Genomic DNA, 24436 nt, shown 5'->3' on the forward strand with positions numbered 1-24436 from the left:
CTTGGTGTGCCGCTCCTCCTTCCGTCCTGCTCTCCGCGCCGGGCTGCGCGGCGGCGCAAGTCCCACGCCCGGCTCTTCTCCTCCTCCTCCTGCCGCGGCGCGCACTGCGGATCTCGCCAGGGGAGAAAGAGAGGGACGTTTTGGCGCTGCGACCCCCCCCCCCCTCCGCGTTTTGTTGGCTTTGTGTTTGTTTTGTTGTTTTTTTTTTTTTTTCTCCTAATTTATTTTTTTTAATTCTTATTTTTCGCCCCCTCTTTCTTGCCCTGTTCCGCTCCGGGGGCTTTGCCGGCGACAAGAACAGCAGTGCCCCCCCCGGGGAAGCCGGAGCCCTGCCGATGCGCCTCCCCGGGACCGGGGGAGCTGACTCTCGGAGTGGATTTATTGACTCGCGGTTGGTTCCGAGCTCCCCGAAACAGCCCGGGCTGGTGTCTGTGCGGATTGCAAACTGCGGGGAGCAGTGAGAGACACGCAGGAGGAGCCTCCCGCCGAGGCTGTGTCCCTTTCCTTACCCCCCCCCCCCCCCCCGACCCCTCTCTCATTTCTCTCCCCGCCGCTTCTGTCCTTTTACCTTTTTTCGCTCCTTTCCACGCGAGCCGTAGACACTGTGAACGCGTCTGGCGCACTGGATCCAAATGGGAGTTGGCAGTTTGAGTGGCATCTTCCGAGGCAGCCGGGAGACCCCCGGTCAGAGGGAGGACTGAGGCGGCGGCGATTTTTTTTGTCGTTCTTGCTGTCGTTACTTCGGAGGTAGCTTTGGATCTTACCTCGCAGGAGAGTTCCCTACGTGCGAGTGGCATACGTGACTCAGTAGATCTGCTTGCGGCTCTCACCGAGTGCATCGTCGTGATTTTTCTTTTTTTTTTTAAACTGTTTTTTATTTTTTTTATTTTTTATTCTTTTCTTTTTCGTTCTTTCTTCCCTACCGACCGTCCCGGCTGTTGGGATACCGCCCCCACCCGCCCCGCCGTTGCCGCTCAGGTGCCGGGGCAGCGGCGTTGGCGAGGCTCCGGGAGGGGACGGACGGACCCGGTGCCGCCCGCCACCATGGCAGCGCGGCGGCGCGACGCCTCCGCCTGGAAGTACTGCTGGGGAGTCGCGATGGTCTTGTGCAGAACCGCGCTGGCCAGGTCCATCGTTTTAGATCCCATCTACTGGAATTCCTCCAACCCCAAGTAAGTTCCCATCCCGGGGGCCGGCGGTGCGCGGAGCTGGGAGGAGGGGTGCCGGGAATCACGGGGGGGGGGGGGGGGGGGGGGGGGGCTGCGAGCGGCGGCCGCCGGGGACTTTGGGCCTGGGGCTTCCCCGGGGTCGGCTGGTCGGTGTGACGGCGGAGCTGGCCCGGGAGGGGGGGCGGCGGCAGGCTGGAACCCGCGGGACTTCGGCCGCGGAGCTGCCGCCTCCCCCCCCCCTCCCCGGGGTCGTAGCGGGGGAGGCGGGCGGCCGTGGGCTGCCGGGGAAGGGGGGCGATCCTCTCGGAGTCGTCCGTCTGCGGGTGCAGACTCATCCCACTGACTCCCGCGAAGTTCCGTCTGGTTATAGCAGGGCTAAATTTGGTCGTGGAGTTGATGGTATGGAGGCACATGGCAGTGAGTAATGAAGTAAGCATTACCCGTCACACAACCATTTAGTGTCATTCTTCATTAACAAACCCAGGCGAAAAAGTACATGCGTTCCCAGGACTGCGCTCGCAAAGCCCACTCCTAAAACAGAAGCGTATCCTTTAAAAGACTTCTGTACTTAAACAGACAAAATTCTTGCTGTGGGAAGAGGAACTCTTTGCGAAGTGGCCCGTCTTTCTAAAGAGAAATCCGAGTCGGTGATGAAAAAGTGTTCCCACTTCTCTTTTTGTCCCCTTTCATTTTTGACATGCAAACTAAAAGTTGGCTTGGTGCGGTTGTGAAATCCTCTGAACTTCTGTGATTAGAACCACTGTTTTGGAGAACGCAGATCACGGGGGGAAGAAGTGGTCTGTAATGAGTTTAGGGCGTTTTACACCAGAACTGGGTTAAAATAACTCCTTTTAACTCGTGCTGCGTCTTCACTTCTGTGCATTTGAAAGCAAACCGTATGCACTGTTAGCTGAATTTCGACTTTCCGATGAAACCCCCGTCTTGTTTTCCCGGGGGACTTTTTAGAGGCAATGTTGGGGGGCGATGAGGCAAGGCGAGCAGAGCGAGTGTTTCCTGGCTCGGGGGTTAACGCTGGGTAGGTGGCAGGGTCTCCGGGAGTGGGGTGGAGATTTCAAAGTTCAGAGCAGCATCTCCAGTTTATCACTGACGGCTGGAAAGCGAGACTCCTTACCTACCCTTGCTCCCTCTGAAGGAAAAACTCTCTGCAGATTTCTGCCAGTGTTTTTTCAACAATGGACATATTTTCTGTAAAGAATGTTACAGAGATGCAGCAAAGTTTTCTGACCTCTCTTTAAAAAAAAAAAAAAATTCATATGGAGACCGACAGGACTGCTGCCGACTGCTCAGTCCGGTGGCTTTATTCCTAGCACTGTGTGACAGATGATCGTTTTATCTCTGCGCCAGGCGGGAAGCCAGTTATAATAAAGTTTAGCTCCAGCCTGTGGCTCGGCAGCTTTGCTGCTGCCGCCCAGCCCGAGCCTCCCTTCGCCGTGAGAAAGGTACGATGGAGCATCCGCGAACCAAGCGACCTGGCCGCTGCATTCTCGACAGTCGGGAGGCTGCGAGCCGGGGTCGCGTCGCCCGGGTCCGTGGGCCGGCGGGGAAGGAAGGAAGGAAAAGGGTCCCGGCCGGGAAAAGGAAAAGGGTCCCGGCCCGGCCGGTGCCTCCAGAGGTCACTGTGCCAACGCGGGAGAGCCCGGGCCGCGCCGGGCGCTGCCCCCGGCCGCTCCCCCGGCCGCTGGCCGCGGTGTCCCCCGTTACAGCCGGCGGGGACGGGAGGGCGTCCGAGCCGCCGCGGTCAGCCCTCCGTGCGGGCCTGGGGATACGGTTCCCGTGTCAGCTGCGAGCGGCGCCTTCGCGTTCGGCTAATTCTGAACTCCCTGATTAAAAAAAAAAAAAAAAAAAAAAAAAAAGGTTTGGATGTTGTTAATGGTAGATCTAATGATAGTGCCTAATTACTTTTTTAACTTAAACGCGCGCTTAAAAATAGGCTGTGCTGTTGATGTAATTGAGTTTTCTTGAGTGATTCATCGAGGCTTAATCACCACGGTGAAGGAGTACACTATTAAAATTAGTCTTTTCAATTGCTGGGGCTAGTGATTTATAGGGCACTCGCAGGCCCGGAGTTCGAGGAAGCTTACAAACCCATTACTGATATTGCTGCCGGTGAGACTGCTCCGCTTCTGGGAGCAGGATTTCTTACTAATTCTCATCACAACTGTTCGCCTGAAGGATACTGAATAATTTCTCCTTAGACGAGGTTGTCCTCACTCTGGATTCAGGCTGGATGTTAGCTCCAGAAGTAAGCTGCTGAATGGGTCTTGGCGAAGTATAATAATAAAGCTCCTTCCTCGGTTTGAAATAATAACTATCTTCGGTGCCGGTTAATTTATTCAGGGAAGCTGTGCATTTAACTCTATTGAAAGCCTCAACGCATAAATCTGCCGAACAGGTAGGCAATTAAATGCTGGGAGAAGTTGTTAGTCAGGTAAATATAAAGTATGAAATAATAAATTTTAGGTGAAGGTGAACGTATAAACTGAATTGGTTTTGCACAGAAGTTTAGAGGTTATAATTTCTAGCAGGTGGCTGGGACGGAGAGCACGCAGTAGCCACTTGAACACAGAGCTCCCTCCCCCTTTCCACCCCCACCCCTCCTTCCCTTCATAGAGATCTGCTCTTATTGCCTCAACCAAATCGTAAGATTGAAGTGACATACATAACGTAATTATACCTGCGACTTTATTGCTGGGGAGGTTAAACATCAGTGTTGCTGGATGCTTTTGGTAGACTTTACAGACTTGGCCTCTGAAGAACCTTAGATCTCATGATCCTGAAAACACAAGAGAAAAATTGCTCTGAGGACTTAACTCCTGTTGACACTTTTTAATGGGGGACTTTCTGCCTGTGTTGTTTCTGCCAAGACAAATAATGTATATAAGATAGCACGGCTTACCTCAGTTTCACCTCACAAGGCCTCAGCACTGCCTTTGGCACACAGGACTGCGCATAGTGGTCTATGGGGTGCCTTTTAGTCAGCCGGTGGAGAAATCTCATTGAAAAAACCATTGCTTATGTCCAAGTGTCGCTACTCACTGCGTGCTATAGGCCGGTGAGCAACGCGGTTCCCCTTGGTGACATGTGGAAGGTTATCCTCACAATTGGTGCCTTTGACACTGATTAAGTTAGATTATATAGCTGTTTTTCTCTCCCTCTGATAACCAGTTATATATGGGACATTTCACAGCCCGCCTCTGAATGAATGCTAACATGTCAGAAACTGATAAAATAAACTACAATTGATGACCCTGTTAAATGTTCTATTCAGTAGCATATAGACTAGTCTGCTTCTCATTGTATCTGAAATTCTTATTTTTGTAGGTAAACAAATGCGCATTCACTGCGGATTGAATAGCCCCTTGAACTATGCTCTGCAGTTTGCATTTGGGTTAATCTTGTCGGTTTTAATATAGAGAGGGGAAAAAAAAGGAGAAAGCACCAGGGGTGGAATTGTTAGTGCTTTCACATCCACATTCCTCACATTTTGTCAGGATGATAAACTGTAGGTAATGGACAGCCGTTGTTCCGCAGGACAGGCGAGCCAGCCGGAGCACAAAGAGCTTGCTGAAACGATATCTCACAACGTGTTTGGGAGCCTCTCAGCTAGACAAGAATTTATTTGGGAGCCCTGTGTCGTGGGACCGCACTTTCTAACCTCGGCAATTACAGCTTCAAGCTGGAGAAACAGGAGTGGAAGGTTAAAATGATTTAAACACATGCTCCTAAATTGTACCCAAAACATAGCTGTTGACACTTGGCATGCTAATACAAGGAGTGAGTGGTGGCTTCCAGGCCATTTGATATCTCTGGCATTCGTAGCCAGGTCTCCGAAGCACAAGTGAATTAGCAAAATGAATTCGGAACAAACTGAAGGCCGAATTCTTCAGCTGGTTATTTTCCTCTGCCTTTTATACGTGGAGTATAATTGCTGTATTATTTATAGTAATTATCTTAAGGCATGTTATCTGTAAGTTGTGCTATGTTATTTCACTTTGTTTAATGAACTAATTGCCTTTAGAAAGGCAGTGACTAAAAGTCAAGCTAAAATCACTCAAGTTCTCCCTCTTCCCACATGCAAGAATGCCTCCCTCTCCCCCCCCACCCCCCTTCCCTTTTCCCCCTCTTTTCCTGTTTCATTTTGAGGAAGTCCCATCACTTTAGGTGTGACGGATGGTCTCGAATTCAGCCCAGGCTCCTGTAATGGGAAGTCAGGGGAGGACCCGAGGTGGCTGCCCTGACGTGCTGGCACAGAGAGGGACCTGCGCAGCAGCCAGGGCCAGGGTTGCTTTTGGGGCTTTTTTTTTTTTTTGAGAATCTGATCTTCGTGTATTGCGCAACCTGCAGTACTTGAAATTGCTTGTTGCAAATGAGAAGAAAGTGTTCTTCTGAAAAAAAATAGTGATTAAAATGTTATTCATGTGTGCCTAATGTCTGCCTGCCTTGGCTGCTGACATAAAGAAACCTGTTTTTCTGGTCATTTATCATACATCTACATGGATTTGCTTATGAGCTCATTCTTTGCGAGGCGTTGTGGAAACTTAAATAGGAATGTTAAACTGCTCGAAATATTTTGATTAAAATACGCAGTGCCACAGAATACAGACTTTTAAGTGGAACACTGTTGTCTTGAGCGAGGGGAGGGTTTTTGGGGGGGGCGGGGAGGGAGTGGCAAGGGAGAAGAGTTTTGAGGGGGGGAGTTGCATGAAAAGCAGAGGAAGGGAGGGATGGCAAATGGACAGTGTCAGAAGAGCTTGGAAAAACTCCTGTGGCTTCATTGTCTCTTTAAAGCCAGAGAACACAAAGGCAAATGCAGTTCAGCCTTTCTCCCATGATGGAAAATGTAAACCGTTGACACAGCTCCCATGTTTAACTTGTTTAATTCTCATTTTAAATTCAGTACTATACCAGCCGTGTGAACTCTGAAGATTTCTTTAGTAATCCATTTTGTAGTTCCGAATCAAAAACAAAGTGAAAAGGTCTGACACAATTTGCTTTTATTTTTAGGCAAATCAACCCTGGTCATAGTTAATAAGGGGATTACAACCCAGACTAGGTCTTTACAGATGTAATGTAAATCAAGGGCAGAGTATAAAGAAACTGATCCCTTTTGATTGAAGTATGGTAAAAAGGCATAGAGAAACTAGCAGCAGTAATCTGATTGTATGGCAATAAAACCACCATTTTCTGTCTTTCAGATAAAAATAATGTGGTAAATCCATGCAGTTCATAAGATGTAAAGGCAGATAAAGGGTGATGCCATGGCAACATATAGATTAGCTTGATGTTAGAAATGACACGTCTCTGAAAGGGGTGTTGGAGAGGAAGGGCCTTGCTCCGGGCTGTAAGGTATTATGTGAGAACCACACAAAACTTGGGGGCCGGGATTAGAAAGTATGAAAGGCCTACTTGTGGCTTGGGATGGTTAAAGCAGTAAAGAAAAGCTGCTCAGTTCTTGCTCATTGGTGGCGTATAATATGGTAAAGATAGATTTCATTTACTGCTTTCTGCCGAGATGGGGACCGATTATAACTTGAGATGGCTGCAATTGTTAGGTGTGGAAGATTTTCCTTTTTAACTCCTGCCCTAGCAGCAGCCTTTCTGAAGAATTAGCTGCACTTGGGGTTTGTTGCCTTAATCTGTTTGGGCTTTGGGCAGGGGCATGCTGGCAAGGAACAGAGCAGAGGGGATAGGTAGGACCGGGGTTATCTGGAAAGAAAACAGACCTTTTGATTTCAGCTGTGTTTCAGGCTGGGGTCTCCATCTCACACTCCATGGGAGCAGCAAAGATAAACATGCTGCATTGTCTGTGCCTTGGCCAGGTGATACTTCAGCATCTCTTGTGTTTCCCATCCTGCAAAAATACAAAAGAAAAAACCCAACCAAAACCCAAACCACAAGCAAACCAGCATCCATTTCTATTTACCAATAAAGCTACAGATAAGCAAATTGATCTGGCTTAGTCTCTAGGTGGTATTTATTTCCGAAAGGCAGGCTGAAATCTAGAAATGAATGAGATAAGCATCTGCCTACCCCTTCTCCCCAATTTAAAATCATTGGGATGAGTTTGCCGTCAGCCTCTGGAGTTCAGCCGGCAGACAATTTAGCCATTGTTTTGTCATTTACTTCAAGCGATTTGCGGCTGTATAGGTAGTAAAATACCTCTCCTAGTGCAGCTGCTTGGATTTTTTTTTCCCTTGCCTTTTCTCTTCAAGAGCCTTCTAAATAGTTAAGACTTGCTTTTCCACCCACCTGACAACCGTGAACAGCCACAACTTAAAGTCAGCATTACATTGCAAATCAGGGGCGCGATTCAAACGAGAAATATTTACTTTATTGCCTGCTCATTTCTCTGCTAAGAGGGGAAAGAAAGCACTCTGCATTTGTTAGGCAGAGTCTAGACATAAGGAGAAAAAACACCGAAGCCTACAATAACAGTTGTGTCTTTCTTTAGTGGGAATGAGCCTGGGATGAGCTCGGCAAAATGGAATTCATGCTGTTTCTTTGGCAGTGGCTCGGACACTTTTTAAGTTTGGGGTTTGGTTTTTTTCCTTCATTTTCTGGATTTTTTTTTTATAAAGATGTTGATTACATGCTTGATTTTGTCATTCTTAGCCTACCCTGTAGTAAGCTGGAAAGCTTCACAATTCTGACTGAAAAGGGAACCAGAACCAAAACTGTCAAGCTGCTGGTGCCGAACAAATGCAAAATAAACAAGTGCATATAGGGAGCCGAACGGATTGGCGGAATATACGGGGCCTGAAGAGCTGAGATACGTCTCCTCTCTTGCAGCTTAACCTTCACAAACGTATATCAAAAGACCCGATTCATTTGCTGAAATTCTCCAAAGCGCAGGGGCACTCTCATCTAATTTACAGGCCGGTCACATCCAAGCACCTTGCATTCTGCATTTGACAATGATTGCTAATGGGCCATTCAACTAAAGTATTTGCTTGTTAACAGGGAACAGAGCATGATAAATGTCCAGCAAGCTTGCGGCCTCCTTCAGCTTTTCAAATGCAGACTGGTGCATATTTATGGCAGGCAAATGACAAAGGGAGAAGCTGAATTACTCTGGCCTTATGCTTTCTGTTCGAACAAGGGTTAAAGTAATTAAAGAAATAATGCAAAAACCGATGTCCTTTGTTTGCCCACCATTATCCAACATTTAGCTTTCGAACCTGCCTGTCACGTCACATTTCGGAGATGTACCGGATCGGGCTCGGCGGGTTTGGGAGAGCCAGAGCGGGGGTCGGGGGGCAATTCTTCACGGGGCCCACCCCGGGCAGAGCAGGCCCGGGCTCCCTGGGCCCCTGCCCAGGCTTCCTCCGCAGGCTCCCCTCGCCTGACGCGCACGTTTTTCACTGACATACATCAACTCCAAGATGTACTTAAAACACAGAGGTTTTGCCATTTGCACTCCAGTTCCCTAACTGGGGGGGGGGAAAGACCCCAGCGCCAGCCCCAGGACAGCGGAGGGGCTTTGGGGAGACAGGCCCGCCGCTCTGAGCGCCAGGCCTGACGCCAAAATGGCGGCACAGACCCGGGCAGCTGGGGCTTCAAAACCGAGGCTGGAGAGCGGGCGCACAGAAATTCCCTAAACCTGAAGTGTCCTCAGGGTCACTTTGAATTATTTGCTACTTTTTGTCATTTTTTTTTTTTTTTTTGGTGCTTGTCAATGCACGCCTTTAATCTTAGCCTGATTTTCGACAGTCTTCGAGCAGTCTTAGACGCAGCATTACGAGAGACAATTTTAAATTCTGTATTCAAACGTGTCATTCAGTACTTTGTGTTTCTAGTTGCAAGTAGATAAATAAGTTCAAGGCTTCTGTCTAGCTCCTGTCCAACTCCATCAAAATACCTCCAGTGATTTCAGTGAGTATTACATGCGCCTACAAGGGCTTTACATTATAATTGTTTTTTCGTTATAGGCCAAATTTTAATTTTCTTGTAATGAGCAAAATCTATCATTTTACTCGAGGAAAAAGAACATCCAGATTTCCCCCCCCCCCCCCCCCGCCTCCGTTAACTGTGCTGCAGAGAACTTTTCCTTTGATGTGATTATATACTTTGTCAAAGACAGCAAATAAGGGCAGGACCTCTATCTTTTTTGGCAATCCTGGCCAGCCAACACCCAGTGTTTATTGCGGTATCAGCATGATAATTATAATGCAGCTGATTTAAACTTTGATGTAATAGTCTATGCTTTCTTCTGGTCTTAAATGTAGGTTCCGAGCCAAAAAAGATAAAGGCTCCTAGAGGATTATGTTGCTAGGTGAATCATTCCTGATGTATGGCATATACATAACTATGAGATGGGGTTTCTACCTATAGTGTTCTTTTGAAGTATCTCGTGGTTAATGGCTAAAATAGGATTTACAAGACTTTATTTAGTAGGCTTCAGAGCTGTGTACACTTTAAAGCATAATCAAGTTTTACACATCGTCAACAGAAAATGAGAAATTATATGGCTTGTCTTACGCAGGAGGATAGGTTAGGTGGTGGAATGATACGTTAGGCTGAAAAATCCGTGATGCTGCAAATTACTTCTCACCGTTTTGTTAGCTTTTGTTTGAATAGTGCATTTACTCCGGTACCCAAATCAAAGAACAGCGGTGGGGAAGGTGAACAATGCACTGTAAAGGGAAGTGCATGTTAAAGCTAATAAGAGGGATTTAAAATTTATTATTATTATTAGTTAAAGCCCATTCGCAATTGAATGCTATTTTATTTTGGATTGGGAGTTCTGCCAGACTCCAGCCTGTCAGAGCTCAGAAGACTCAAATCAAGTCCAGGCCTATTTCTGCAGCAAACGGGAATCCTGGCTCCTTGCCTGTGGATTCATTCAGGAAGACCCATCTGGCTTTTGATGTTCTGCAAGTTTGAAGCAGTTTGTTTAAGGAACCTATGCAGCGAGCACTGATGAAAGCACACATAACTGCGCTTCTGACTCTTCGAGTGGTGCATCGTTTCACATTTTCATTTTTGCTGGTGCTTGCCATCTGCTTACCTACTGCCTGAGCAGCAGTTGGTTTCTATACCTGACTGGATAAAAGTGTAAATTTGGAGTTGGGAACATCTTGACTCCTTTTGAGGATTTGCAATCCCATAGCATTCACTGTCCTCACTTCGGTTGGTTTCTTGATGTTTAATTAATTTCAGTTTAGTTCATAAGCAGGCTAGCTTAATTGCTGCACAACACCTGACCTTTAGGTTTTTGGGGGTTTTCTTTTTCCAAGGTATTTCCAAGCTATATAGATGAGCTGAACAGGGAAGGTCACATTGGCAGGCAAGATTACTAGTCTGCATGATAAATATTTTGAAAGAGACGATTTTTAGTGGTAATCGTTCCTTCTATCAGACAGTTTTCAGGCACTTTTTGAAGAAAAACAAAAGCCGACTCTTCATAAATTTGTTGCTTATTACAGTCTTTTCCATTCTGTGATTGGTCTGTGACAGCAAGGCGAGCAAGATGGCACTGACGCCTGACTTGGGAAACCGTCCTTGTTGAGAAAATCTCGTGTTAAGCATGTGCTGAATGCTGAATATTTTTGCTGAAGCGGGACGAATTTAAGCATGAGCTGTCTTGAACCAAGGCCAAAGTGAAAAGTTTTCTTGGGGCTGGACAAATACAGATCTCTCTGAAGCTTCATTACAGTTTTTTTTTTATATCAGAAAATGATGTCAGAAGCTACAGCCCTGTCTGCGTTTGGACAGAGTCTTAATTTTCACGTGGCTTGCCAGTAGTCAGCGTAGCCGTACCAATGGTGATACCTTATGCCGGCTGGGAAGCTCGAGCGGGTACACCAGCTTTGTTCTTGGAGGTCTGGCTGCAGCAGTAGCTCTGCTGGAACCCAGTTTTCTGTGCTTTTGCTTGCATTTCGGTGTAATGCCAGCAGCACATTTCCACTGATGACTGATTGCTGAGAGCAACCTAGCTGTTCCCAGGAGCCTGGGTGACCCCCTGGGAGAGAACCCAGTTTGCACGGAGTGCACAGGCTGAGCATTTTGTTAAAATGCCAGTGTCTGGCAATTTCAAATTTCAATCAGTGGTTTCAAATGGAGTGGCTGGAGCTCCTGCTGTTCCCAGCCGTCAGCTGAACCCCTCTGATGGACTCTTCCACCCGGGGTGGGGATGACTGATCTAGTCTTGAATGCACTTCTGGACCTTTACAGGAGTTTTTAAACTATTCCAGCGTCAGTTTAGCTTAGTTCGAGAGGCTCGGACCTGCAGTGGGCCAAAAACTGGTTCTTGGGAGGTCATATATTACTACTGTCTTGGAGGTGGCAGCAGCCACCCCGTTTTATGCTGCTTCTGCAAGTCAGTCAAACTTTGGAAAAGCTGGTATTTAATGTAAGAACATGGGATCTCCACACTTGCAAGTGGCTGAATCTTGGGTTTAATGTGAGATGCAAGTTCAGGCTGATTGTAATCTCCCATTTGGATTTTTGCTCAAGGTCATTTTCTCTCAAATGAAGACTGTCTTTTTAATATAAAGAGGAAAAGGTTGCAGTATAGCACTGATAGAGAGTTGTAACTGGATTCTGAAAATCTTTGCATAAGAATGATTTGCCAAAATAGCTTTGGTTTGTCATACAGTGCTGTTATTGATTTGGCATAACTTTTCCTGAAAGTTGTGAGTTAATGACTTCTGCTGCTTCCAGTGTTTACTTATGCAGGAAAATGGTATGCAATAATATATTTTCTAACAACTGCAAAGCAGCTGAAATTTTTTCTTTGAATTTGAGATCTAATCACCGATTATTAATGTCTCATCAAGTAACAAGACAGTCCCCGCCCTCTTTTATAGACTTTGCTCGGAGCATGTCTTGAAACAAGACTGTACAGGTGTGAACAAATTGTAGTCAAGAGAAGGAAGACTGCAAACTTTGGTTGGTATCCTTGTATTGTGGCCGACACAAGACATTTGTTTTTGTAATAGGAGCGGTGGAGAAGAGCACAGAATAGCACAGCAATAGAACAATCTGGTTTTATTGTTTCTCTCTTGCGATTTACAGTGCCCTTTTTGAAAAGTAGGTCTTTGGCAAATGCTGGCTGCTCTCTGTCAGCTTTGTAAAACCAAAGACTTTAGTGACTTGTGTAAGAAGCACACACGGTTTGGTTTGACTTTCCATTCCATACTAACTACTGCTCTGCAGCTTTTCAGTAAAGCACCATCTTTCTTGGGTTTGGCACACCCCACCTCTGTGAGCACAGGTCAAGTAGAGCAGTGGGTTTGTGTTAACGCTGAATTCATGGCACAGATTCCCCCCCCCCCCCCCCAAGAAAAAAAAATATCCAAGCCATATAAATACCTGATTATCTTTGCTGCAAGAGGAAAGAACTATTTTAATATTCCCAGTAGCATATTTTGAACAACAATTCTTTAATTAAAACAACATTGGTTTCTTCCTGTACTTCATGGCTAGCAAATGAGAGAAAACACCAGTGTTAATATCAAAGGGAGTCAGTTTTCATTACAGTAATGGTTCAATTGTGCAATGCTGTAGGCAGTGAAATTTAATATTATTGTGACTTGTATTGTAATTGTAAGATGACAGAAGAAAATGGATTAAGTTTAAATATAAGTCTACACAGCGGCACATGGACTTTGTCAAATGGAAGCTGAGGGTTGGGGCAGGACAGGTCCCCCTCTGGCTCTGTCATAATGAATTAGTGTTTTGTAAATAACTGGCCACTAGACTGTAGATTTATTACCTTTTGTAGATATAGGTGGACACACGCAGACATACGTGGATTCCGTACTGACTGTAATTGCAGTGCGGAGTTGCAGAACGGGTTTATGCCTGTAGGCTTGCAGGGTATTTGAATGTCTAGGCTTCTTGTCTTCACCTTTCATGAAAGTATTCTTGCCTGCCAGTTTGTGAAGTTTTCTTCTGAAGGGTACACCCATCCTTTCAGCTAAGGGATCGCTAACACATGAACGGCCTCTGACTGGAAAGCCCTTTGTCATTCTTTTCTTCCTGATGAAGAAAACCAAATTCGAGTTGCAGATGAGCTTTGCTTTTGAAAACTCTCCTAGAGAGACAACTAGTGTTAATGAGCAATATCCCCTTCTTTCCGGGTTGCCCATATACATGGAGATGAAAATGGAAGACGGTGATTTAGACCATCCATTCCTGATCTCTTCCATGGAAGATGAGGGACTGTGAAGGCTCGGTATTTTATTTATTCACAGCGCAGGCGAGCAGAAGGTGTCCCCGAGCAGGGGCCTGCCGGTGCGGTGGTCTGTAAGGGGGGGTTCCCGGTGGCTGTACCCTGAGCCCATACCCCGAGACCCGCTGTGCTGCTCGGGTGTTGTGCTGAAACCTGTCCTAATGGGGAAGTGCCAAAGGGGGCAGTCACGGGCTGTCCAAAAAATAGTTATTTTTTAAGGGTCCTTTTTGTGGCAAAAGTTGCATTTCTCAATAGGCTTCTAAGCTCCCCTGTTTAAAATAATGATCACATGAATATCTTCGGTTCGAAAGGCTTACAGATGTGGCCAGAGCATATCGTTAAGCATTGCTGGAACGGTGTTCGCTGTGTGTATTTCCATGTTCTGTCCCTTAACCCAGTCCTGAAACATGCTACGTATTTGGAAGGAATCGAAGGAAGGAAGCTTTCGTCGGATATATTTAGGACATAGTTATACTAAGCACTTCTGAAAGAATTCCAACTTTGCTACTCATGTCTGGTTCTCAAGTTGTGCATTACCAGCACCGCATTTCTGGAAAAACAAAAGAATGCTGAGGCTAGGGGTTTCAGCTTGAAGTACTAAAGTGTGTAGTGGTGGCATGGGTCAAGAGTTGGGCTCTCATCCAGACCCGCATGCATCATTTGTCAAGAGGTAACTAGAAAGAGCGACTAATTACAATGCACCTACTGAGTGTTTTCTCTTTCAGAAATTCCTCAGAATAAGCCATTTATACAGATTGGCTGCTGCTCTCCACTGCAGCCACTTGCAGTTTTTAAACTCTATGTAGAAAGCATGTTTCTGCTGAAATGCAATAAAAAGGAGAATGTGCCTGTGTGTGTTTCCATGCTTGTGTAGGAGAGCGAGCAGTGATTTGAGGAGTGATTCCCTGTTTGCTGAAGCTGAGAAAGTCCAGCACTGTTGCGAGGGTTCATATTTCTGTAAATGCTGATGAAATGTTAATATAATACACTTTAAAATAGAACATTGGTCATATCCATCCTTCCCCCATCCCCCCCCACCCCCCCCTTACTTAGAAGACTGTCCTGAAGCACATTAGCGGTTCTTTTGTGGTAACAGGAATTGATTTAGTAAATGGATCAGAATTCTCTAGTGCTTTAAGTACTTTTAGCAGAGCAGTAATTGCTTTCTGCACAATAATACAAAAAGTTAATTGCTATTAATAGTGCTTTATGTGGAGGTCATGTATGAAAACTGAATATAAAATCTAGATCTTTTTTAAAAAAATACCTGTGTCAACTTTGGTAAAAAACCAAATCGTACATCTTCTTAGCATTTCAAGCCTTACCTATGTGGTAGATGTTCTAAGCCAGGCTACATGTCCTTGTGCAAAAACCCCGGATCTCGGTTCTCATTGTAGAGGAAAAACCAAACAGATCTTTGCTCTCAGAGGGGTTTTTTTAAGGCAGAGGAAAATGTGCTTCCCTTTTACAGGAGGAAAAACTGCGCATCCATTTTTGCAGCCTGGATTTACATTGGGGACAGAGGGGTAAAAAGCACAAGTTGGTCTGCAGGTTTTAGTTATGCGAGTGGTTTTTTTTGCGTTGTTCTGTGAGTGAGAGCCAAGCACCAGGGGAAAGGGCAGCTTTCCAGCAAAACTAAACCATCTCTTGCAGGCAGCGGTGGTGTCCAGTTGAACCAGACAAGGCCATCTTACAGCAAAACCCTCCCGGCAGCTGCGCGCCGGTGGGCTGAAGGCAGGGAGGGCACTGCCTCTGCTTGGCTGGGTGGGCTGGGGAGAGGGGGCTCCTGGCACCCCCGAGTCCGTGGCCACCCTGAGATGCCCTGGTCCCCTGGGCAGGAACAGCAGAGTCAGCTGCCTCTGCCGGAGCCCAGGATCGGGCTAGCCCTGCAGGAGAGTCTGCGGCACCTCCTTTGGCTCGTTTCCTTTTTCCACGGGATGAGTTCACATCCATAACCTCGTACATCACAGCTTTTAAGGAACCAGGGTTTCTCTTAGAGTGTCTCCAAGAGGATGTCTTTGGTGCTGCCTTGCAGGTGACCTTCCATATCTGCGAAGGATGACGGGGTACGGTTCTTGCCAAGTGTCACGTCTTGGCTGCAGGTTTTGGGCTCTCTCGAGTGCAAGGCGCCTTTAGACTTGTGACCGTCCTAAGCTGGATGGAGCAAAGAAGTGAGTGTCTGTATCTCTGCAACAGCAATAGTCACACCAGTTATTTGGTGAAGGAAGCTCATGACACATCTTTCTAGGAGACCGGTCAGGGCATTTTCTGACATGTTTGAAGAGGGATGGCATCTGTGGGTGTCTCTCTGTACACTGGAAGCTCTGTGCCTTTAAGGCTGTGATGAGATGGTACAATTTGACTGTCAAATCCTGCAGGTCCATGCAAAAAAATGTTTTCTTTGGGGAGAAGTGTATGCACTTTCAGCCCATCCTTGTTTTACGCTTATTAGAAATCCTTTGTTGTATTTTAAATGTGTTCCTCTAGTATTCTTCAAAAGGTAGTGCAATGACTTGTTAAATGAAACAGTTAAAATTTCATACATGCTCCTCATTCCCTGTCCACTTAAAATTTTGAGAAAATGTAATAATGGTGCAGAATCATTCTGTATAGGTTATTAAGATTTCAGTTGTAAACTTATTGCATTGTTTTGCCCTACTGGAGTCAATGGAAGTTTTGCAGCTGATTTCAGTAAGAATGGGTCCAGGAAAAGGCACCAAGAACAGCATCCGTTGGCATGGCTACTTGAGAGGCACGAGATGGTGGCACCACTACCCTTTTGTGTCCAGGGTGGTGATTAAAAGAATAAACCCTTGACCGTTCCCTTTCTCAGTGCCCTGCAAGCATTTCCCCCAGGTAGTCCCAAAGCAGACGGGCTCCATCAGAGGCGAGGAAGGAGGTGGACAAGGAGGTACCACAAACCCCGGAATGGAGATGAGCTACAGTTTCAGGGGACTCTTTGAAATTATTTATGGGCTTGCTGCAGTATTTTATTGCAGGAGAGCCCGAGCCCCGAGAAGAGGTTCTTCCCTTCCAGTGGAAGTGAGGAATACAAGTGCTGCAGCTTTAGAAACTTGTGTTATGGTATTTTATAATCTGGTTTTGTATAATGTGGTACTCGCCATTAAAGATCTTAAGGGATGAGCGTGAATGTATTTGTTTATTTATTTGTTTGAATTCCATTTAGTTTCTAGCCTGCAAGTCCTATTAATGCAAGTAACCATTGCTTACATTAATAGTTTCATTAACTGTGTGGAAAAAAGTTACATATAAATAAAGGTCAGCAGATTAAACTTCTTAAATTTATTTAAATTCAAAACTGTCCCTATTTAGCATGTTCTGTAAAACTTTGTTATAGTATTAAAATAATCTAATAATACTGCACTGGCAAAGAAAAGTAGCTTCCAAAACTCACTTTAAAAATTTAATAATATGAAATGCTGTACTTACTTTGTTTTCAAAGTTTCATTTGTTAGTCTGTGTATAAAACCAGTCTGTCGTCTTGCTGTGTCACACTATGGGAATTTTTCTTGCGGAGACTTCACCTAAGAGTGGTGCCTTTCTTTCTAACGAAATTCCATACCCATTTTGAGGCAGTGACTCCACATTAATCTTTTTTGATAAAGCTTTTTTCCTGTCTGTTCCACAGCAGTTACTGATCCTCTTCTCAGTGAATTCACGTTTACTTAATCCATTTAAACTGGAGTGAGATCAGTCCTATAAAATCACTGCTTCTGCAAAAAAAGCATTTTGGGTTTACAGCTGGGTGTATACCTTATATCCACATGGCATATCTTTGTATATGATGTTGAGTATGACAGAAACTAATGTGAAGGCTCTGTATGGATCAAAGGACTCTGACAGAGAGCTCTGGTCTATGTTTTTGGATTTTAGGCAGTTCAGAGTCTTTGGGAATCGGTAAACTGGTTTTCATCTGGTTCAGCAGGCTGTGATTAGCACACTGCTACTTCACTGAAATCACTAGGACCTTTTCTTGGAACTTTTATTTGCTTTGCATCAAGCTGGTAGGACTTCTGCTTTGCATCAAGCTGGTAGGACTTCTGCCTTGCTCAAATATTTCTCCTGTGGACAAAATGATATTTAAAATATGAAAGTTGTTATTTTCTCAAAAGCCAGATGATGAATACATACACAGTTTAATAACTATTCTTTTTAAACAGTAAGGACTTGCATGTGGAATGCTATTCTGTATTCTGTTTCGGTTTGCACTTGTACAAGTAACGGGCTAACGTACTGTGTTATTAGCATTCATGACATTTCCTTAATAAAACTTTTCAATGAATAACTTTATAGTCAGGCTGGTAGTTAAACTTCATAAAGTTAAGTGGGTAGGATTCCCCAGCAGAAGGTTTCAGGCTGCATTTTAAGAAGCGTCTTGATTGTTCGCATTTTTAGGGTTATTTTTTTTTACATTAATTTAAAGCTAACTGCTTACAACAATTAGTTCAGGTAAGGTATTAAAGCACAGAAATTTGGCATTGTTTCCCCAGTTAAATAGACAAGACTAGCAACGAGTACTAACATGCTTTCTAAAATTGCATTTATTTTATAATTACTAGGATATAGTTAAAGCTGAGAGTGCACATATATATTTATAGTATGTGTATATATATAGTTTTACAAGTTGGGAAAAGCATGACAACACATTTGTTACATCAGTCAATACTGATTAACAAAATCTCTTTAAGAATTTATTTCTCTAAGAATTTTAACTGTCAATAGTCTTACAGTTTCAGAAATGTCTGTGTAGTAAGGAATAGTAGATATTTCCAGTGAAAAAGTGCTGACAGGTAAAGTTCTAATTTTTTTTGAGAATGTACTACAATGAAATTAGGCAGGTTTGAGTGGTTATCATTAAGGAAAACCCCTTTATAATTTAATATGGTTGAATGTGCTAACTTTCTCTAAACAAGAAGTAGATTCTTAAGAAATTAGTTGGAAACTGTGCATAATATAAATTTTATTTTTGGTAAAATTTCAAAATCAAATTTAACTTCACCAGGACTTTGAACGGTAAGGGTACATTAGTGCCAGGAACTGCTGGGCTTTAAAATAAGTGCGGTACAGAAAATTACTGTAACATTGGTGGGAGTGGGGAACGGACTGCTCTGTTCCTATTTTCTGTTTGTGTCTTGTGACTTTTTGGTCTAATATAGTACTTATTTTTAAAAAGGTTTGGAAACTCTGCATGTTGCTGTTATTTGATAAGCGGCCTGACTAGTTGGACGTGGGGGAGGGATTCACATCCATGGGCTTTGTACAGATGTCAAATGTCACCCGCAATACACCAGTTTTGGGCTGACAGTAAAAAATGCCCTCTGTATCCAAAAGTGCAAGACAGAAAACACACTAATTTCATCGTACAGTTTTTACTGTACTTAATATACTTTTCTGTGCTTTCTCATGGTAAGCACTAGGTTATTAATTGCGAGCAAGATTCTTCAAATGCTTTAGCATGACTATATCTGGCTGCCGACAGAAATGAGTCGGGAAACTCGCTAAGCTTTTCTCCTAAGTTTCTGAAGTTGGGGTACAGGGGCCTGTATTGGGATGTAGGTTTCTCAGTAAAGAACATTGAGAGCTGAAAAGCAGACAGTTAGAAGGTTAGCTTTTTATAGAAAGAAATTGTTCCAGTGCTGTCTCTATCCCAACTGCTCAAAGAGCACGTCACTGTCCCAAGCGACTGCTGGAGTAAAGCAGCTTCCTCAGGATCAGTCATAGGGTTCTGAAAACCTCTTGCTCTGTCTTTATTATATTTCTGTTTGGGGAAAAAAAAAAAATCATCCAATTAGTTGAAGGCACGTTCTGATCAGACTTTAAAAGCCAGTTCATTAACTTTATTTTTACAGATGCCATCCTGCAAACATTTCGTGTTGATGCTACCTCAGAATGCTTAAGGCTACCTCAGCACTTGCAGAAATAAAGATTCAGAAGTAATCCCGAAGTTTTTGTTAACCTCTACCAAGGCTGAATGTACATTGTCCTTCCCCCCCCCCCCCCCCCCCCACGTATAAGGTTTTCAAAAATAGGATCATAAAACAGTAGTCGTAATCCTCCTGACATTTAATAAATACCTTCAGAAAATGCTTAGTACCCAGCAAATGACTTATTTAAATTCTTCATGAAAATACAATAGCAAAAGTACTATACTAATGCAGGGATAATCATCATGCCTACTACTCATAGGCCACTGTAAGTTTTGTGGTCGAACTGAAATGCATGAGGTGAAACTTTTTTATTCTCTCCATCCACATTTGTGCTTTATTGTTGTAAGAAAATCAGGAAAGTAAATTGGAAAAATATCTTTCTCGCAAAGGTCACGATCAAAACTGCAAACTGTGGAAAAAATTTCAATACAATCAAGTTCTTAGATTAATCCTTTCATTTTCAGCCTTTTTTTTCTTTCCTAATCCCACCAGCCTTAGATCCTACAAGTTCAGACCCTCAAGTGGAAGGAGATTTACCGAGTTCAGTTCTCAAACCGTACAGACTTCAGAGCCATAGCGAGAATATTCCCCTGCCATAAAGTCTAACAACGAGTGCGTCGGTTTAAAGCTCCTGTAAAATGTGTTTTAGCTGTCTGTTGGGGGTGGTTCTGTCCTCTACCTTTCATGGGGCAATTCCTGGCTGCTTCCCCAGGGCACACGGGGTGCTGTCTGTCCGGTAGCCGTTTCCGAGGGTGGCCTGGCACACCCTCCCTGTTGGCACTCGGAGAGCGTGTACTACTGCTGATTCATTACGCACACCTAGATGTACGCAAAATCTAAAATTAGAGTCGGTGGGGTTTTGTTTTTCAGGGCAGCATTTAGGTCATATTATTGATAATGACAGACAGGTGCATGTTTCTGACCACATGAATTTCATATTTATTATGCATGGGAATCTAAATTGATTAAAAGCGAAGATCCGGTGCTCTGAAATGTCACGTGTTTCATGTTACACATTCCCATTACGTGAAGAAGAATTACTAGCAAGAAGAAATATTTGCAGCGGTGGGGTCACAGCATGACTGGCCTTTGTCCTGGCATGCGGATGGGGGAATCCGAGTAATTCTCTTCTTTCTGGTACACCACCACCACACAGCAGCGAAGCAAAATGGGGCTGTGGTCAGATAAGGCGGTAGAGTCAGTCGCAGGTGATGGAGATCAGCTCAGAAACTCTGTCCTTTTGCCTTTGCCCGGTTGGAGTCGATCCCTGAGGAGAGCCCAAGTCCGGATCCGTGCTGCTCCCTTGGGAATGTTTGCAGAGCTGGGTTCCCCGCCGTCTTCCCTCACCAGGGTGCTGGCTCCACGGAGGATGCGTTTCCACCTTTCCATTTGTTTCACCCTTTTGGCTTTTGGGAGGTGGTGGTCACTGCATTCCTTCGGTGTCTCCCAAAACTGGAGGAGGAGGCACGGCTTGGCCCTGTCTTCAGCGCGTCTCGGTCTGAACAGCCACGGCCAGGGCTCGCTTCTGTAGTCTGGAAATTACACTGCACAACACAAAAGAGCGCAGTGATTTATACATCAACGGTCCCTTTTCTTGCCATAACTTTTCATTGTTCTTTTTCCCTAAATCTGTAATTACGTGTATTTGTCCTCCTACATGTTGCTTCCCAACAAATACAATTCTTACACAGGTTTTGTGAGTGAAAATAATCCCGCTCAGTTAGCACAGATGATGAACTTGCCTTGTGTGGGAGCAAGCAGTTGTAAATGATGGATTTGAAATTTGGGGCGTCACATCATCCTTTTCTCTAATTTAGCAAGTTCTCCCCCAGCACTACTATATGCTGGTGGGCTCCTTTAGCCAAGCCAGAGGCTGGAGGTCACCGATGCCGACAGCTTTGTTCTTCTTGGGCCTTAATACTCTAATTTAGAGTTTCCAGGAAGGCTGCCTGTGAATAAGCTAGATTTACTATGTGTGCTGTTTAAATGCTAGCACTTGGAGAAGGGTGTTCATTAGGCGGCAATTGTTTCAGTTGGTTTTTCAGGCCGATTCTCCATTAAGGAAGATCTTTGGAAAAGGCTGGCAGGCAGGAGAAAGAGGAAAGAAAGTCAGTCTTTTAGGTCTGTGCATTCAAGGATGTTGTGTCATTGGCTGTAGTTCTAAAACACGCACTTCTTGGCCTTAATTGGAACAAATACATCGTACGGAGAAAGAAACAAACCAACCTGCTGTGGCTTTCGTCCTTGTGAGAACAAAGCTCCTCATTTTGTGGATGAATCAATACTATAAGTAATTATTTATATTTTTCTTTCCTGGAGAAGTGGTGAAGTTTGCCTATTAATTAATAGTAGTAGGAAAGATACAATATTGAGTCTAACCCCAAACATTAAAGGTCACTGCCAGTTTGTGTAAGAAGTCTTCATCTACACTAAAGTGGCAGAAGCACACCCATGTTTCACTTGTAGCACAAGAAATTTAAAACGCTAAAATAATTACGGTAATGGTGGAGTTTATGAAGAGAAGAAATCATTGTAGTGTAGCAGTCACACTGTCTTGGAGGCGTGTTTTATCAGAAGCATGTGTGGTCCTTGGGTCAGGTAGATCTCTGTCCAGCCCAGGTCTGTAAGCATGATCCTGGTGAGTGACTGATGTTCCTTTGTGTTGTACTAGTAATATCAATCAGCATCTTAATAGGTTGTGAACTCTTAAAGTCTAAGTTGTTTCCTTTCCCATGTGGCCGCTCAGGGGGTTTGAAAGATTATTCTTGTCGTTCTCCCATGTCCAAAATTAGCAAAATACGTGCAAGAATAGTAGAAATGTTACCAAAGCAGAAACACAGGATAGTAGCCCACCAGAGGTTGTACTAGCTGCTGTAAATGGCCAAATGTGGAAGAAGCGGCAGTGCCTGCCAGAGATGTAAAACCTACCTGAGTTCCCCAAACCAGGGAAAGGACCATAAGACTCAATCCATCTGTAATTTCGAAGATCTAAATAAACATCTTGTTGATACTAAATTGAGTCAGGCCCAAACTATTAAGATCTGGTTTGCTCAGTGTGTGATTTTGGTTTTGGAAACTGTGTGTTTGTTCCTTTCTGTCCACTGCAATTGCCACTTTTCTGGATGGGATTTTATCAAGTGTCTCACATTTTCCTTTTTTTGTTTTTCCCTCTCCCTCTCTCTTTTTTCTCCTGTTTTCCTGGTTTAGATTCCTTCCCGGACAAGGATTGGTACTATATCCACAGATAGGAGACAAACTGGATATTATATGCCCAAAAGTGGACTCTAAAACTGTTGGCCAGTATGAATATTATAAGGTCTACATGGTTGATAAAGACCAAGCAGATAGCTGTGCTATTAAAAAGGACAATACACCTCTACTCAACTGTGCCAAGCCAGATCAAGATGTTAAGTTTACCATCAAGTTTCAAGAGTTCAGTCCTAATCTCTGGGGCCTGGAATTTCAGAAGAACAAAGATTATTACGTCATATGTAAGTTCAAAATTTCAATTGTTCATTCTTTTAAATGTAATTGTTCGTTCATATGTTGCCTTGTACATTATAAGCAAACAAAGAATATGAATGGGTTCGTATTTTTTTCTCTGAAAATATTTTCTTGCCAGCATATTTTTGACATTGTTGTTGACTTCCATGGGGCTTCTGTCTCCTTGGTCCTTGGTTTGTGTCAACCAAATTAGATTGTATTTCTGTGCCCATAAAGGTCTTCTCCTTTTGCGCACAATATGGTCTCCTGTATTCACACCGAAAGTTGCATGCAGCTCAACCATGATGTCTCCTGCTCGCAGCCCTGGCAGTGTGCCGTGTGACTGGCCTTGCCCTCGGGTGGTCTTACACCAGGAGGAGCGGTGGGGTGGCCCGCCGTTCCGAGCTGAGGTGTTCTACCGGAGGTGGCTGGCCGTTGCTTTAAGCGGTCCAGGGATTCTCGCAGGAAACACCTTTTCGGTGCCAACTTTAACAGTACAATTTCCCCATGAGGATTACTGGTGGGCTCTAGTTGAGCATGCCTAGCTGCGATACATACCTACTGTGTCCAGACAGTAGCTAGGAGTGTTCTTGGGCAAAACCTAGACTGGGATGGTCATGAATTTCCTCCTTTTTCATGGTCCTGGACTTCTAAAAAGAATGTGGGTGATACAGGCCCGTGTCCAACAATATAAACGTTGTGCGAGTTTTAGTCTGATCAGGCGTTTATGGCTGAAAGCGAGTCTGGAGGTAACCGCTGTGTTTAGTGATTCAAATTAGTTATGATGTGTAAAGTTAATGATGTGAATCAGGAGTTAGCATAAGCTGAGACCTCAGCAGTGCAACAACAATTTACATTCGTTTAGGTTTTGTCATTGTAATACTATGGTCTGTGGATCTCGTTTGGCCCCATGGGGACTTTTGAAGTCTTGAGCAAGGATCACCAGTTAGTAGGAGACGGACAAATACCATGCATTGGCTTTTCTGCAGTTATGAGGAAGTTAGGTACTGGTGTGTCTTATTTCTTAGAATCATAGAATGGTTTGGGTTGGAAGGGACCTTTAAAGATCATTTAGTCCAACCCACCCTGCCATGGGCAGGGACATCTCCAACTCGATCAAGTTGCTCAGAGCCCTGTCCAACCTGACCTGGAATGTTCCGGGGATGGGGCATCGACCACCTCTCTGGGCAACCTGTGCTGGTGTTTCACCACCCTGATCTTAAAAAATGTCTTCCTAATGCCTAGTCTAAATCTATGCTCTTTTAGTTTAAACCCATTACCTCCTGTCCTATTGCAACAGGCCATGCTAAAGTTTGTCCCCAAACAGATTTCTGCCACCTGCTTGAAAACTGGAGGGCTGATAACTATTTCATGTAAAGTCTGCCACTCTAAATATTTCTTAATTTCTTAATTAAAATTATTGGTAATTTTACAAGTGCTCTGAGCAAGTACTTTTAAAATGGAAATGGCATTTAATACAAATTAACGCTCCCTTCCCAGTTACATCCATAATGGTACACACTCTGTAAAACAGGTTGTATGTCACAGAAACTAAGAATTCACTGTATTAAATATTAAGTGTAGAAATTACTAAATAACAGTTGTGGGAGATATAAAATAGCATTCTTTGGATTTTCAGG

The 24436-nt window shown here is 44.4% G+C and overlaps 1 protein-coding gene across 1 annotated transcript in view; it reads left to right on the forward strand.

Moving 5' to 3' along the window:
- The first annotated feature begins 1019 nt into the window (after positions 1–1019).
- The window catches only part of EFNB2 (ephrin B2), a 43201-nt gene continuing 19784 nt past the window's right edge, over positions 1020–24436 (forward strand). Inside the window, exons 1-2 of the mRNA XM_049816004.1 lie at positions 1020–1172; positions 22521–22804. Of these exons, the coding sequence (XP_049671961.1) occupies positions 1045–1172; positions 22521–22804 (412 nt within the window). The 5' untranslated portion in view covers positions 1020–1044. The remainder of the gene's footprint in view (positions 1173–22520; positions 22805–24436) is intronic.

Source organism: Accipiter gentilis, chromosome 13, assembly GCF_929443795.1.
Source record: "Accipiter gentilis chromosome 13, bAccGen1.1, whole genome shotgun sequence".
NCBI classification, from domain to species: domain Eukaryota; kingdom Metazoa; phylum Chordata; class Aves; order Accipitriformes; family Accipitridae; genus Astur; species Astur gentilis.